We start from the raw sequence: 16,612 nt of genomic DNA, 5'->3' as shown, positions 1-16,612 counted from the left end.
TATGCAAGGTTTGGTTTTTCAGTCCAAAGTGGGAGTAAATGGGACATTTGGTTTAAAGGAGAAATCTTCACCGCTTTCAGATTACTCCATTAGGAGCCATCTGACTTTATAGTCTTTCATGCAACATCACCAAGTCAATGACCCCAACTCCCCAAGGGCTGTGTAAAGGTACAGCCTGGGCAGAGTGGCTTGCATTTTTCTTTTCATCATCTTAGTAATTTGGAACCTGAAATTCTAAATGTTTATTTTAATTTAAGGCAAAAAGTTAGGATAATAATAATTTTAAAAGAATATGCCTGTGTCTGTGTAGACCCAAATCAACATGAAAAAGTCCCTAAATGATCCCGCTGAAGTGATGACCTGAGAGTACACAGAGAAAGGTAAATCATGTAATAGGATGGCTATGCTGGTTAGAACGAATGGGAACTAATTGATTTTCATGAAAAATAAGATGTAAAAAAGGTAAGCATAAAAGGACTTTTGGACAAGCTAAAACCTACTACTTAATGCACCCCAAATCGTGCCTCCATTGGCCAGTCTTACACATTTGGATTTTTCTTTCCTTAAAGCAAGAATTTTTTTCTACTCTGCAAACCTGAGATCAGGAACATCCCCTGTCGTTTGGAGACTCATCCCCTGTACCCGCGGCTAAAGGCTGATATCCCACATGTCAAACCAAATCTCAGACTGAGAGTCAGATATTGGAGGGGCTTGGCGGGAAGGGGCCGGCATTCATGATGTTTTAAACTTGTCAACATTTGGACATGGGAAATTTCAGATTTAAAAATCAAACAAGTCGTTTCTTTTGAAAAAGCAGAAGTTGCAGCAGTACTAAACCCTGCATCTCTGCCTGGGTGCTTGTCAAATAGAGAGCAGTGGTTACTTCCTCACATCATCCAAGTTGCACTGGTCCCCTTAACTTCCCAGGCCCTCCACTCACTCACGCTCCTGCCAATCCCCTGTGGGTACTGGAGGTTTACTCCCACTGCTCTTCAGAAATGGCGGGCAGTTGATGACGAAATTGCTTCATCAGCAGGCAGAGGAAAAGGTAGTTGCTGAGTTTCTCTCTTTTTCAGATTCAGTGCAGGACTGTCCACGTAACTGCCACGGGAATGGTGAATGTGTGTCCGGACTGTGTCACTGCTTCCCAGGATTTCTAGGAGCAGACTGTGCTAAAGGTACTTGCCACTACTTCCAGGCTATGGCTGGAAAACAAAACCTAGGCTTCTTGGTGGGGGGGGGGGGGGTGCGAGGGTGCTCCAAAGCAGCCTCCCCCCAAAATTCCACTGGGACAACTTGTAAACTCATGCATGCTAGAAGCCCTAACCCTTGAGCAAAGAGCCGGCTTTAATATATGACAATTGGCCAATATACCTATAGGAGCATGGAGGTTCTCCTTGGCACCGAGGTGTGCTGAGAAGAAAGATTTGCTAAAAATGAGATGGTTGGATTTCCTGTAAAAGCAAAAGTGAATTACCATCACTCCTTATAATCATTAAATTCTATGTAATGGAAGATTAAGCATCTCAGGGTTAGTAAATTTCATTCATTCTGGCCAGCTACACTCTTAATCTAGGAAGCGCTATTTATCTTGGTGGAATCGGTTTTAAATTGTATTATTAATTTATCTACACTCCTTTGCACAGAATTGCTGGGGCCCTCGGATTCTTGGGGGAAAGGTAATATAAGAGAAAATGAACAGGGACTCACAAAACAGGGACTTAGGGGCTGCATATCTAGCTTGCAAGAGACCTTGAGCATAACCTTCAAGGGGGTCTATCAGAGGCAAGCGTAGTGGAGAGCAGAGCTTCCCACACTTTTTAGATACAGTGTGCACACGCATACACACGCACGTGTATGTTCTAGGTAAGTACAACTATAAAATTAAAATTAAACGTTCACAAAACTTACTGCTCTTTACTCCATAATTCTTTTTCTATTCTACTCTATTTCATTAAAAAAAAAAAACACCAGTGAAAACCAACTACCCTGATTCCTCACCCACCAGGAGGTCACACCCCAGTCTGAGAAGCAGTGAGGGAGAGGTTCAGGGCCCTTGCTGAGGAGCCAGCTGGGTGTTGAACCCCAGCTCTGCCACGTGAGGGTCTGTGTGACCTTGAGCGAAGGATCTAACATGTCTGAGTCTCTGTTTCCTCTTCTGGAAAAGTGGGGGGGTTCCTTCACACATTCATTGTGAGGATGGGATGAGATAAACACACCCAAAGCTCTTAGCAGAACATGTTGTGATCCCTCAAAGGGTTCATATTTACCATTTTTATTTATGTATATGACATTATATTTATTTACATATTTATATAATATTTTTATGTGCTCTCCTTTAAAAGACCATCCTGCCTTGATGCTCTGAGAGAGGCAATTATTAATAAAGCTACTCTGTAAATGCTGAATAGTGCCACCCCTTTTTCCCATGCTCACCACAGTTGCTGGGGAAAACTGTATTTCAGATATTCACAGTATTTCAAAGATGGGTGATCCCCAACTTTTGAAGTGCAGACTGCTGAGGGAATGGGACTTCCTCGTGCATGAAGTTCTGGATTTGGTTGTGCGTGTATGCGTGTATGAGACTAATTCCTAAATGACGCCACCTACCGACATATCCTCTATCACGAAATAATGCAAATGTTTTGGTAAACTCATCAGATACAAAAGGAAAAGAGAGCTAGAGGCCACCAGACTGTCGTCTCTGCACACTCTCCGCACACTCTAATGACATGTGGACACCTGACCGAGTAGACCGTGGAGCCTGGAGCTCCTACCCTTGAGTGCTTTGCTCAGTCAGGCTCTGAGGCACCATGTTGGGGGGCAGGTGGATGACACAGTGCATCCCTGTGCCAAGCACCGTTCCTGGTGAATGCTATAAAGGAGGGAAAAACTCAATATCGTTTGAATGGCCTTTCTTGCGTTATCTAATTTTCCTAGGAGCGAAGGCATTAATGAGAGGAAGGACGGAATGGTCCTTTTGCATGTGGCTGCAAATGGACTGAACCCGCCGCTGCAGGCCTGTGAGCTGTAAATGTATATTAACACTGACACACATCGATGTATTATTAATCCTAAAAACCATGTGTGCTCTGGCAGCACATCCTGTTACTGGCCTTTCAGCCCTAAGTATCTCAGCCATTTAAGAACTCCTCTCTCTAAATCCATTTGCAGATGGGCGTCCATTCTGCATTATGGATCTGTAATGGCGTGTGCATTTAGCTGCTTAAAAGGACTCTCGGTGTGTGTTTTGCATTCACCACCTGTACTGTGGCTGGGTGCACGCTCCAAGTGTGCATTAGCCATGGTATATAATTGATCCCTACGAAACAAATATTGAGCGGCTGTTAAGAGTAGTTACTCCTGCATACTCAGGAGCTGTTCCCGAATTCAGCCTTTGAACTTGTTGTATATTTTAATTTAGCTCTTCATGCCTACAGTGGACAAAATTGAAGTATTTAAAGAATAAAATTGTTTCCTCCTTGTCTGCCTATTTATTCCTGGCAAATTTGCCTTAAGAGAGTTAGAAGTAAACTGCCTCTTTGCCCTAAAGATACTTCTTCCTTAGTATTTTTGAAATGGACACAGTTTAAGCTCTTTCATTAACAACAATATAGGGAAATATTCCAAACCTTTCTTTCCTGAACTCTTTCGTGTACCTCCTTTATGATTTTTGCCAAATTCATGGGCCACCTATGTTATTATTTACTGAACATATTTCTTTAAGTCAACTCACTATGTTTGTTTTTTTTAAGATTTTATTATTTATTTGACAGAGAGAGCATGCGCACAAGCTAACACAAGCAGGGGTAGGGGGGAGGCAGAGGCAGAGGGAGAAGCAGGCTCCCCGCTAAGCAGGGAGCCTGACCTGGGGCCCAATCCCAGGACCCTGGGACCATGACCTGAGCTGAAGGCAGACGCTTAATGGACTGAGACACCCATGCGCCCCTCACTATGTTTACATAGATAAATTTCTTCTAAAAGGAAGAATGTCAAAATCCAAAATTTTTTAAAAAGAGAAAACTTATCAGTTGCAATAAGTAGAAGATGTTAGTGCCACCTTTGACCTATCAAGAGAGGAATATTTTCACAGTCATGAGCATTCAAGCCAAGTCAGCTTCTCACACACTTTTTCACATCAAGAATCCCAAAAGTAGACCTGAGCCCATGTGCACCAGCCTGGCTTCGAGAGAGACTCAAGCCTTGAACATCTCATTTTCTAAATATTAGCTCCTCAGAGTAACAAAAATCGCTAACTACACCTGTGTGATGAAGTGAGCAACCAGAAAAAAATAGGCACACAGATTTAATGGTACGAGCTTCAAGTGAGTAAATGTAATGATTAGCACCTGAGTTACTTGTGAGTTAAGCCTCCACTTTAGATTGTTTTTAAATAACAACTAATAGATATTAAGTATTAAACATCTACCAGGCATTGCAGGAAGTACTTAAAACATACCATCTTATCCTTTCTCATATCAATAATATGAAATAAATCCTATTTTAACTACCCCTGCCATGTTTTAAGGTTTTTTTTTATATTGAAATCCTTTCAGACTTGTAGACAGGTTGCAAAAATAGCACATAGAGCTCCCGTACAGAATTCACCTAATGTCAGCATTTTAAATTATCATGGTTCAGTCACTGAAACAAGGAAATTAACACTGAAACAATGCTCTTGACTAATTTACAGACTTTTGTTTTTTCCAATTTTGCCTTTTTTTTTCTGGTACAGACCCCACATTGTATTTAGTTGTCATGTCTCCTTTGTCCCCTCCAATCTCTGAAGGGTCCTCAGTCTTTTCCTTGTGTTTCATGACCTCGATCATTTTGAACAGTACTGGTCAGGCATTTTTTAGTATGTCCCTTGATGCGGGTTTGTCTGATGTTTTCTCGAGATGAGGCTGACGTACGTTTTTAGCAAGATGCCGTGCCCTCGTCAGTGAATCATATCAAAGACACATCTCTGGTTTTTAATCAGAAAAAAATTAGAATGTGGTTATGTGTGTGTGTGTATGTGTGCGTGTACCTTCCCACCAGAGCCGTGAGGCCCTACCCCATTGGTCCTGCACAGTTTGTCAGTGGCTATGACAGATTGCCACTCACAAATAGCTCCTGAGCGCACGAAGCTCCGAAGTGTGCGCAGGAGGTAAGTGGAGCCAACAGGGTGAGGCAATCATGCTCGCAAGCGCAGAGGAGAGACATCTGGTCCTGAGTCTCCTGCCACGCAGACTGGCACATGCCATCTCCCAACTGTGGCCCATGATCGCTTCTCTTCTTTCTTGATAAAAGCCTTAGGAGGGCCCAAGTCCCAAGTCCTCACTCAACACAAACTCCCGTTTGCTGTGTTCCCTCCCTGAAGGCTGTGCCCAGGATGCCTCCAGTCCTGCTAGTTCTCCTGCCAGGGGAAAGATTTGCCATGTTAGCAAGCGAGATTCCCATCACATCTGAGCGACCGGCTCTGTGTCCAAGTGACAGAAATATGGATTTACTCTCTTGACCTCACACTGCACCTCCCGTGCCCTCAGATGTGCGGTACAGACAGCGGCTCCTTGTCTTCTTAGAAACCTGCCAGTCTGCATCAGGCATCTGAAGACAGCCTTGCAGTGAATGGAGGAATCAGTCAGTATGAATTCGCTGAGCATTCATTCCACAGCCCCCACCGAGCTGGGGTCCTGAGGGGCTCAGAAGTCAAAATGGAACTGACCCTCACATCAAAAGAATGTGTAAGGGTTCTAACACATTGTTCCAAGTCAGCTGAGGGGACAGAACTCACTCGTGCATCCAACAAAGGCTTATTATGTGCTTGCTATGAGTCAGGTACTGCACTAAGCGCCAGAAATACAACGATGAGCCAGCATGCCAGGGCCCTGCCTTCTGAAAACTTCCAGTCGGCTGGATGCACAGGATCGGCGAGTGGGAAGTGTACATGTTAAGTCTTAAATGAGTGATGTGGACTTTGAATGGCATAGACATTATTTCTTTGAAGATTTTATTTATTTATTTGAGAGAGAGAGCGTATGTAAGGGCTATTAGAAATGACAGCCCCTGCCGCTCACAGCTGTCAAGGGAGGCCCAGAAATGCCACCACCATGGGAACATAAAGCCTTCTCTCTGGCAGTTGGTCTCATTTCCTACCCAGCTTCTGTGGAGGCTTGAGAAAAGAGAACAGGCATCTTGCCATTTTTCTCCTGTTCACTGGCAAATGTCCCCACTACCCAGTCCCTCCTGGGGTTCCAACACTCGAGTCAAACTCTTCCTCATCCTCATCCGTCATTGCTGACATTTATTGAGTTCCTACCCTGCGCCAACCACTGTACTAAGCAACCGCATAGTTATCTCATTTAACCATCAGTAGCCCTATTTTATGTATGGCTACTATATCCCCTTTTACAGATGAGGAAAATGAAGCACAGAGAGAGGTTTGATAACTTGCTGAAGGTCACTCAGCTAGCAAGTGGTATTGTTGGGATTCAAACCAGGCAGTCTGGCCCATGCTCTTAATACTCGACCATGAAATTCGCCTTGAGAGACGTGAGGCATAAGGAAGATGCGCTTTGCAAGCAGTTTGTGTCGTGGTTGCACACTAGGATTTGGGTTTGAACCCAAGAAAGCTCTATAGGAGAGGAGACTAGAGTTTACTAAGTAGAAAGTGCTGAGCCTGCATTCAAATCAAAGTCCATCTGACTTTGGAGCCTGTTGCTCAAGCCACTCTCTTCCCAGCTCCCAGAGATATCCCATCACCTCCCTCATCACGTCATTTGCCAAGTCCTGTTTCATCAACCTCCTCCATGCTCTGCTCCATTTCTCCTCTCTACCTTCCCAGTCACTGCCCTGTGCATGTGGCTACCAGCCTCTCTCTGATGGCATTCCCCCTTTCCACAACCTCCAGCATTCTGCAGTGCTCTGGGGAGTAGGTACAGGTATTACTCTCTTCAAACACCTTCAGGAGCCAGGTGCCTCCCACAGTGGCTACCAGACTTTGGTTTGCAGACATTCACGTGAGGAAGCTGTTACAAATGCATATTCCCAGGCTCGTCACCCCCATGCCAGCCAATTCTGAATCCATAGGACTGAGCTGGGGCTCAGCATGTGCATTTTTAACAAGCCTCCCAGGGGGCTGTGATGCAGGTTGCCAAGGACCATATTCTGAAAATAAAGAACATTCTTAAAGTGACATTCAAGTTCTTTCATGATTTAAGTTGCTTGTGCACTATTATCTCCTACTAAAGCCCATACACCATAAAGCGTCATAGCCCCAGGCTATGCTGCTTCTTCAGCTGGAATGTTCCCATCAATCCCAACCTTTCCTATCAAACTGCTGCTCACAAGTCCCCACCTCCCTGAAACACCCCTAGACAGGGCCCTGCAGTCACACAGGGCTTGGCAACATCTTGGCAGTGACCCTTCCTTCATGCTGTTCCAGGTTCTAGCTGGGTGATTCCCTCCGTTTCTCCTGCCAGATCACAAGTTTCTAGCCGTCGCCTTTATCACACCTCCTCGCACCCAGCTTGGTACCCAGGAAGCAGTGTGTGGTCTCTAAATGTTTAGTGACTTGCATTTAGGGGATAAGACTTGTAAAGATGAAAACATTGCCAGAAAATGTGCAAGAACCAAATGAGTGCTAGAGAACAGAGTTCTAATTTATCAGATTAATCATGCGGTGATGAATCAGCCAACTTTGAGGCACAAATTTAAATGAAGGCAAGGAGGGAGGGAAGGAAGAGGAGGAATGAAAAAAGAAAGAAAAAAAAGAGAGTTGACATTGATCCCGCATTTTATATGCATTATCTCAGAAGAGCACAGTGATTAAGAACAAAAGCAAGAATTTGAATTTGTTAGGATTGAAGCTGTGCTCCTCCAGTCAGCTGGACCCATTTTTAGGTGTCAAAGATAAGCTCCATGAGCCTTGGTTTTCTCATCTGTAAAATGGAGGCAAACAGTAATACTACCTGTCGCATTGCTGTGAGGACTAAAAAGTAAATTCATGTCAAGTGTGTAGAACCGTGCCTGGCATATATCAAATGCTCCATAAATATTAGCTAGTATTTGTCTTCATGAGTCTTTGAAATCCCTGTTATTTTCCTTACTTTACAGGAGAAACAGAAACTTAAGGAAAGTAAGCTACTTGCCCAAGGTCACATAGCAGGGCCAGATTTTGAGGCCGTGTCTGGCTGACTCTTGGCCTTACAGCCCTAATGGCCACACGGTATAGAGGCTTTGTAGGAAGATCCCCTGAAAGGGGGGCAGCGACAACTCCCAAAGCCCACATGGGCAGCTCAGGCTGTCTGACTGTCCTAGCTGGACACTGCCTCGTAACCTGCTTTCCCCATTAGTCACTCCCCTTAGCGGACTTCTGCATTCAGAAAAGGAATGACAAGCCCCTTATCTCCTCCCTGTTCGTGGAGGGTTCCTCCCCACTGCCCCAGAAACACGTCCCACAGAACTTTCTTGGCACAGAATCCCCCTCCTCCTTTTTCAGCTGGCCTCACCTGTCAGTGAAAGACACCCGGTCCACACCGGTCCTCTGCGGAACAAGCATGGATGCACCCTGTGTGTTGCTCCTTCAAACACTCTGTCTTGCACACCTGTCTCCCTCCGCTCCCCCCAGCTCCCCTCACAATCCCCATTAATGCACAAGGGCCAGGGGCCATGATGGCTGCCACAGCACATTGCGGTTTGATGGCTGAATCCCAACTCTCCTTCCTCCCACCCCTAACTGGAGAAAATGTGCGGGAATTCCTTGGCAGCAAGGGCCCAGGACAGGGGGCTTAAAGTAGATGCACTTGGAAAACACTTTGTACAAAGGGACTGAGGCACTATGCCAAGGGTTTTATATGATTATCTCATTTCCTCTCTACAACATAACGATAACATCATTATCATCCCCATTTCACAGCTAAGGAAACTGAGGCTCAGAGAAGATAAGGCACTTGCCCAGGTATGGCATTAGAACCATACTCATCAGAATCACCTGTTAATACACAGCTTGCTGGGCTCCCACCAGAGTTTCTGATTCAGTTAATAAGTAGGTCTGGGGTACTAGCCTCAGCCTGGGGAGCTTGTTGAATATCCAAACCCTGAGGCCTGATGAATCAGAATCATCTTCTGATTCCAGCCCTTCTGAATCAGAATCTGCCTTCTTATGGGATCCCCAGAAGACTCTTGTGCCATTCAAGTCTGAGTCTAGATAACATTGCCCTTGAACTCTGCTGAGACACCCCAAAGAGAGTTGTGACCAGAAGCAGCAACGTCACTTTGACCCCCACCCCGTCTCCCGGCTCGCGGAGGAGGAGGAGGCCCGCCTCCAGCGTGTAGAAGTTGCATTCCCCATTATGTAGTGGCCTCCTGTGAGTCCGTACCCACAGCCTCCAAAACTGGCTATTCACGTTTCCTGTGCTTGCTGTATTACCAAACAAATCACTTCTCGGGGCTTAAATCAGTGAGCCCTCCCCCAGGTTAAATTGCTTTGGAGGCCAAAAAGGTTTTTGTTTTTTTTTTTTCCCTTTGTAAGTGACTAGGTAAGTTGCCAAGCGGCCTTAGGAAGCAGAGTGCCTAACTAACCCTGGGGGAACTTGCTGTCAACAATGATGCAGAGTAGGAGAAGTAGTAGGGTTTTAGGAAAACCTTCTGTATTAGTAAATAAAGCAGTGTTAAGAGAGGAAGTCAGCTGGGATGGGTGATGTGAAAGAGGGTGCTTTACCCTTACCTGTCCCTTTATAATGGGATGAATCAGAATAATTTTCTCCTAATAAAAATGATAATAAAATCCATTTATAGATTTCTTATTATTTGCCAGGCACTGTACATAGCACTTTATAGACATTATCTCGTTTTACCCTCTTAAAAACACAATCAGGTAGGTACTCCTGAATTCTTGTCCCATTTTAAAGATAAGGAAATCAAGGCTGAAAATAGCATCTATTGTCACACAGCCAGTAAAAATGAAGGGAAATTCAGCTAACTCCTAAGCCTACACTATGTCTGGCACTGCTCTACCAGCTGGGGAGACAGCAGTAAATAAATAGACCCTCTAGGTCTTCTGGAAGCTTCCGTGCTTGTAGATAACAAGACAACAATAATTTGCAGACGCGTCTCATTGCTTGAAACACAATAAGTGAAAAGCGACTTCATTTCTGGACTTGAGCTGCAGAAAGGTTTACTGTGTACTGTGAAGAATTTAAATATTCATTATGTAATTAATGTTGTTCAGTCACACACACACACACACACACACACACACACACACACACAACTTAGACGTTTCTTAAGAACAGCTTAAGCACTTACCGATTGAGAACTTTTATAACTCTCAAAATGGAGGCATCCCCATATCTCTACAGGTATTTTAAATGAATTGAATTAATCATAGGCTTAAAAGTCTCTTGCGATCTTCGTTAACTTCCCTGGGTTTAATTAAAACATCTGTGCACTTTTAATTTATCGATTCATCCAACTCATATGTCATGTTTTTAACACACCCCAGCATGCTCTGCATCATTTTTAACCCGATTTCCACTTAACTAAAGCAATTAAATTCACCCCGGATTAATTAAAGCATCCATACTTTCGTGCTTAAGTCAGCGTGTGCGTCTTTCCCCACATGGCTCCTGAATGTCAGAGATCTGACACACCTGATGAGTTTTTTGTCCTTCTGGAAATTCTTCCCTGAATCGCTTTCTTGCTTATTAATGTGCCATTTGACAGAACAGGAACGAGGAAGTTGGTGCACCTGAACTTTGGCCCTCTGGGCCAGAGATTCTGCCCCTGTCTGTCAGAAGTGCCCTCTGCTTTCTCCTTCTCTTCGTGGGGGTCCTGCTGGATCTTGCCCCCACTGAGACCAACTAGCACTGGAATGTTCCAGGCAGGAAGTGGGGGTTGCTCTTTGGGTCAGAGGTGACCATTGTGATCAGAATGGCTGGTGATCTTTGCATTTGTACTTTTATAATTGTTCCTAACTTTTATTTTCCAACCTCCTCACTCTTCCTACACAAAGAGCCCTTTATCGCCCTGCCCAATTCCTAGGGAGGGAAAACTGAGGCACGGAGGTCAACAGGCTTCTCGGTTGGGCATAGTGAGTCAGAGAGCTATCCAGACAGTGACAAATTATCCCCAGCCCCAGAGAGCTAGTTTACATTTCTGCCCCCACCAGCTGTGTTTGACAGAGCCCATTTCCCCTCAGCCACGGCAGTCTTGGTGGTTATCAGTCTTTTGAATGTTTTTTTTTTCCTCCAATCTAATAAGCCAAGGATTATTTCTCCTCATTATTTTATCTATACTTAATTAATTGCTAGTGAAGCTGTGTGTCTTCTCATACTTTTATTGGCACTTTACATCTCTATTTATATGTTCTTTGCCCAGGTTTTCATTCATTCGTCACTTTTTACTGATTTGTAAGAGCTTTTTATGTATTTCAAATAGCAAACTTTATTCTGTAAAATGTGTTAAAAATATTTCTTCCTGAGGTTGCTCATCCCTTAATTTTGTTTAGGGCATTCTTTGCAGTATAGAAGATGTAAATCCTATGTAATCAAACCCGATCTTCTTTTCCTTCTCAATCTCTAGAATTTGTCTTCCTTACATATCCTCCTCCCAAGAAAATAAAATTAATCTTCACTATTTTTTCTAATGCTTTGTAGCTTTTTTTTTTCTGTTTAGATCTTTAATCTGTCTGGAATTTTTTTTTCAGTTTTACTGAGGAGTAATTAACATGCAGCACTGTATAAGTTTAAGGCATAGAGCATGATGGTTTGATTTATATAGATTGTGAAATGATTACCACAAGTAGATTCAGGTACCATTCATCTCCTCATATAGAGGTCTTGCTCATAAAAAGAAAAGAAAGGTAACACAGGAAAAAGTTTCTCTGCTTGTGGTGAGAACTCAGGATTTTACTCCCTTCACTACTGTCCTATATATCATACAACAGTGTTAGCTGCGGTCCTCGTGCCGTACATTATAGCCCGGTACTTACTTGTCTTATGACTGAAACTTTTGACCATTTTCCTCCAATCCACCCCCCCACCACCACCACGTCTGGTAACCACAAGTCTGATGATCTCTTTTTCCATGAGTTTGGTCTGTTGTGCTCTTTCAGATTCCACATGTAGATGAGATGGTACAGTTTTGTCCTTCTCCATCTGACATTTCACTTAGCAGAGTGCCTTCAAGTTCCATCCATATTGTTGCAAATAGTAGGATGTCCTCATTTTTTATGGTTGAATAATATTCCGTTGTGTATATACACCATAACTTCTTTATTCGTTTGCCCATCAGTGAACATTTAGATCGTTTCTATGTCTTAGTGGTGATTAACAATGCTCCTATGAATATGGGGGCACAGATATCTTTTTGAGTTAGTGGTTTTGTTCACTTTGAGTATATTCCCAGGAGTGGAACTGCTGTTCATGGTGGTTCTATTTTTTGAGGATCCTTATACTCTTCTCCTTAGGAGCTATACCAATTTACAATCCCACCAACAGTGCACACATGTTCCCTTTTCTCCACATCTATGTCAGCATATGTTAGCTCTTATCTTTTAATGATGGCCATTCTTACAGGCGTGAGGTGATATCTCATTGTGGCTTTAATTTTCATTTCCCTTAAGGGCTAGTGACGTTGAGCATCTTTTCATGTACCCACTGGTATATCTTTCTTGAAGGAATGCCTATTCAGGTCATTTGCCCATTTTTAAATTGGGTTATTTGCTTTTGTTTTTGTTTGTTTTTGCTATTGAGTTGTATGACTCCCTTATATGTTTTGGATATTGACCCCTTACCAGGTACATGGGGTTTGCAAATGTTTTTTTTTCCTATTCTGACGGTTGTCTTTCACAGTGTTGATGGTTTTCTTTTGCTGTGGAGAAGCTTTTTAGTTTGAAGTAGTCCGACTTGTTTCTTCTTATTTTGTTGCTTGTGCTTTAGGTGTCATATCCAAAAAAATCATTAGCAAGATCCATGTTAAGGAGCTTTGTTCCTATGTTTTCCGCTAAGGGTTTCATAGTTTCAGGTCTTACATTTAAGTCTTTAATCTATTTTGAGTTAATTTTTGTGAGTGATGTAAGAGAGGGGTCCAGTTTCATTCTTTTACATGTGAATATCCAATTTTCCCAGCTCCATTTTATTGAAGAAACTACCTTTTCTCCAGTAAATGCCCTTGCCTTCCTTGCCAAATATTAGTTGACCATATACAATTGGGTTTGTTTTAGGACTCTACAATTCTTTCTATTGACCTATGTGTCTGCTTTTATGCCAGGACCATACTGTTTTGATGACTGTATCTTTACAGTATAGCTTAAACCCAAAAAGTATGATATCTCCTGCTTTGTTCTTTCTCAGGATTTCTTTTTCTATTTGTGGTCTTTTGTGAACCCAAATGCCATTGGAATTTTGATAAAAACTGCATTGAATCTATAGATGACTTTTGGTAATACTGACATTTTAACAATATTAATTTTTCCAGTCCATAAGTACAGGATACCTTTCTATTTATTTGTGTCTTTTTTTATTTCTTTCATCAGTGTCTTGTAGCTTTCAGAATAGAGAGCTTTCTCCTCCTTAGTTAAATTTATTCCTAAGTATTTTATTGTTTTTGATGCTATTGTAAATGGCATTAGTTTCTTTCTTTTTCAAAAACTTTGTTGTTAGTGTATAGAAATACTACTGATTTTTGTATGTTAATTTTGTATCGTGCAATTTTATGGAATTCATCAATTAGATCTAAGTTTTCTGGTTGAATGCTTTAAGGTTTTCTCTGTATAAAATCATGTCATCTGCAAATAGAGACAATTTTACTTCTTCCTTTCCAATTCCAGTGCCTTTTATTTCTTTTTCTTGCCTGATTGTTCTTGCTAGTACTTCTAATACTTTGTTGAATAGGAGTAATGAGAGTGGACACCCTTGTTTTGTTCCTGATCTTAGAGGAAAGCTTTCAGCCTTTCACCATTGACTGTGATGTTAGCTATGGGCTCGTCATATGTGGCCTTTATTATGTTGAGATATGTTCCTTCTTTGCCTAATTTGTTAAGAGTTTTTATCACAAAAGGATGATAATTTTGTCAAATGTTTTTTTCTGTGTCTATTGAGATGGTATTATTTTGGTTCCCTTTATTAATGTAATATGTCACATTAATTGGTTGATGTATGTGAACCATCTTCACATCCCAGGGATAAATCCCACTTGATCATGGTGAATGATCCTTTTAATGTACCACTAAATTCAGTTTGCTAGTATTTTGGTGAGAGTTTTGCATTATATTTATTAGGGATACTGGCCTGTAGTGTTCTTTTCTGGTAGGGTTATTTTCTGGTTTGGATATCAGACAATGCTAGCTTCATAAAATGTATTCTCAGCCCCCTTGCCTGGGTGGGAAGATGAGGAGCCACTCTAGGCTACTCTGAGTTTCCCAAACAGGATCTCCAGTTGGAATTTTTTGGAAGAGTTTGAGAAAGATTGGTGTTAATTCTTCTTTAAATGTTTGGTAAAATTCACCAATAAAGCCATCTGGTTCTGGGCTTTTCTTCATTGGGAGATTTTTTTTTATTACTAATTCAGTCTCCTTACTGGTAATTTGTTTATTTCTAAGAATTTTTCCATCTCTTCTAGGTTGTCCAGTTTGTTGGTGAATAGCCGTTCATAGTAGCCTTTTCTGATTCTTTGTATTTCTGTGTTATCAGTTGTAATGTCTCCTTTTTCATTTTTCAGTTTGTTCATTTGGATCCTTTCCCCCCCCCCTTGGTTAGTCTAGCTAAGGGCTTGTCAATTTTGTTTATCTTATCAAAGAACCAACTCTTAATTTTGTTAATCTTTCCTATTGTTTTTCTGTTCCCTATTTCATTTATTTCTGCTCTAATCCTTACAATTTTTTTCTTCTGTTAACTTTGGGCTTAGTTTTTTTTATTTTCTAGTTCCTTAAGGCATAGAGTTATGTTGATTATTGGGGCTCTTTTTGCTTCTTAATGTAGGCATTTATTGCTGTAAACTTCCCACTTAGAACTGCTTTTGCTGCATCCCATAAGTTCCGGTATGTTGTATTTCTATATTCATTTGTCTCAAGAAATCTTTTTCCCCTTTAATTTCTTCTTTGATCAGTTGTTTGTTCAGGAAGATGTTGTTTAATTTCCATATGTTTGTGAATTTTCCAGTTTTCCCCTTGCTCTTGATTTCTAGTTTCATGCCACTGTGGTTTGGGAGGTTCTTGGTATAATTTTAATCTTCTTGATTTTTCTAAGACTTGTTTTGTAGCCTCACATATGATCTATCCTAGAAAATGTTTTATGTGTGCTTCAGAAGAACATATATGCTGCTGTTGTTGAGCAGAAGCTTCTGTATCTGTCTATTAGGTCTATTTGATCATAGTGTTGTTCAAATCAGCTATTTCCTTATCGATTCTCTGTCTGGATGATCTATCCATTGTTGAGAATGGGGTATTAAAGTCCCCAACTATTATTGTATTACTGTTTATTTCTCCTTTTAGCTCTGTTAGTTTTCACTTTATATATTTAGGTGCTCCAATGTCGGGCACATAAATATTTACAATTGTTTTTCTCTTATTGATGTATTGACCCCTTTATATAATGACTTTCCTTGTTTCTTTTTATCATTTTTAAAGTCTCTTTTGTCTGATATAAGTATAGCTACTCTGCCTTTTGTTGTTGTTGTAGTTGTTGTTACCATTTACTTGAAATGTCCTTTTTTCTATCCCTTCACTCTCTGTGTCTTTGAGGCTAACACAAGTCTCTTAGGTAGCATGTTGTTAAATCTTGTTTTTTTATCCATTCAGCCACTCTTTGTGTTTTGACTGGAGATTTTAATCATTTACATTTAAAATAATTATTGATAAGTAAACACTTACTATTGCCATTTTGTTAATTGTTTTCTGGTTGTTCTGTAGATCCATTGTTCCTTATTCCTTATCCTGCTATCTTTTTTGTGTGTTTTGTTGTCTTTTGACATCAGTATACTTAGATTTATTTCTTGTATTCTTTTGGGTAATTACTACAAGATTTTCTCTTGTGGTTACCGTGGAATTTACATAAAATATTATAAACTTATGACACCATCTTTTAAACTATTAACAACTTAATTTTAATAGATTCATATATTTTACACTTTTCCCACTCACATTTTAGATTATTGCTATTACAACTTACATGTTTTTTATATTGCATAACTTAGAACTAGAGCTAGAGTTGTAAGTTTGTTGTGCACCACTATTACCATATCGCAGACTCTAATTCTATATTTACCATTACCGGTGAGATTTACACTACCTTTTTATGTTTTTATGGTGTTAATTAGCATTCTTTCACTTCCACTCACAAAACTCCTTTAGCATTTCTTGTAATGCAGGTCTGGTGGTCATGAACTCCCTCAGCTTTTGTTTATTTGGGTAAGTCTTTATTCCCCCATTGTTTCTGAGGAACAGCTGCACCAGGTATAGAAATCTTGGTTGACAGTTAGTTTTATTCGATGTTCGGAATATGTCATCCCATTTTCTCCTGGCCTGGAAAGTTTCTATGGAAACATTAGTTGATTGTCCTATGGGTATTCCCTTGTATATAACTTCGATCTTTTCTCTTGCTGCTCTTAAAATTCTGTCTTTGTCTTTTAC

General features: G+C 41.2%; 1 protein-coding gene across 6 annotated transcripts in view; it reads left to right on the top strand.

Annotated features, from left to right (window-relative positions):
• TENM2 (teneurin transmembrane protein 2) overlaps positions 1-16,612 on the top strand; it is a 924,727-nt gene that overhangs the window by 753,523 nt on the left and 154,592 nt on the right. For all 6 annotated transcript variants that reach the window (XM_088023682.1, XM_028102726.2, XM_088023681.1 and 3 more), the window contains one exon: positions 1,077-1,178. In XM_088023682.1, the coding sequence (XP_087879808.1) occupies positions 1,077-1,178 (102 nt within the window). The remainder of the gene's footprint in view (positions 1-1,076; positions 1,179-16,612) is intronic.

This window comes from Eumetopias jubatus, unplaced genomic scaffold (genome assembly GCF_037043125.1).
Source record: "Eumetopias jubatus isolate StellerSeaLion01/CBP00866 unplaced genomic scaffold, mEumJub1_p1.0 scaffold_5, whole genome shotgun sequence".
Taxonomy (NCBI): domain Eukaryota; kingdom Metazoa; phylum Chordata; class Mammalia; order Carnivora; family Otariidae; genus Eumetopias; species Eumetopias jubatus.
Note: the sequence above shows the minus strand (reverse complement) of the source record. Positions and strands in the feature narration are given on the sequence as shown.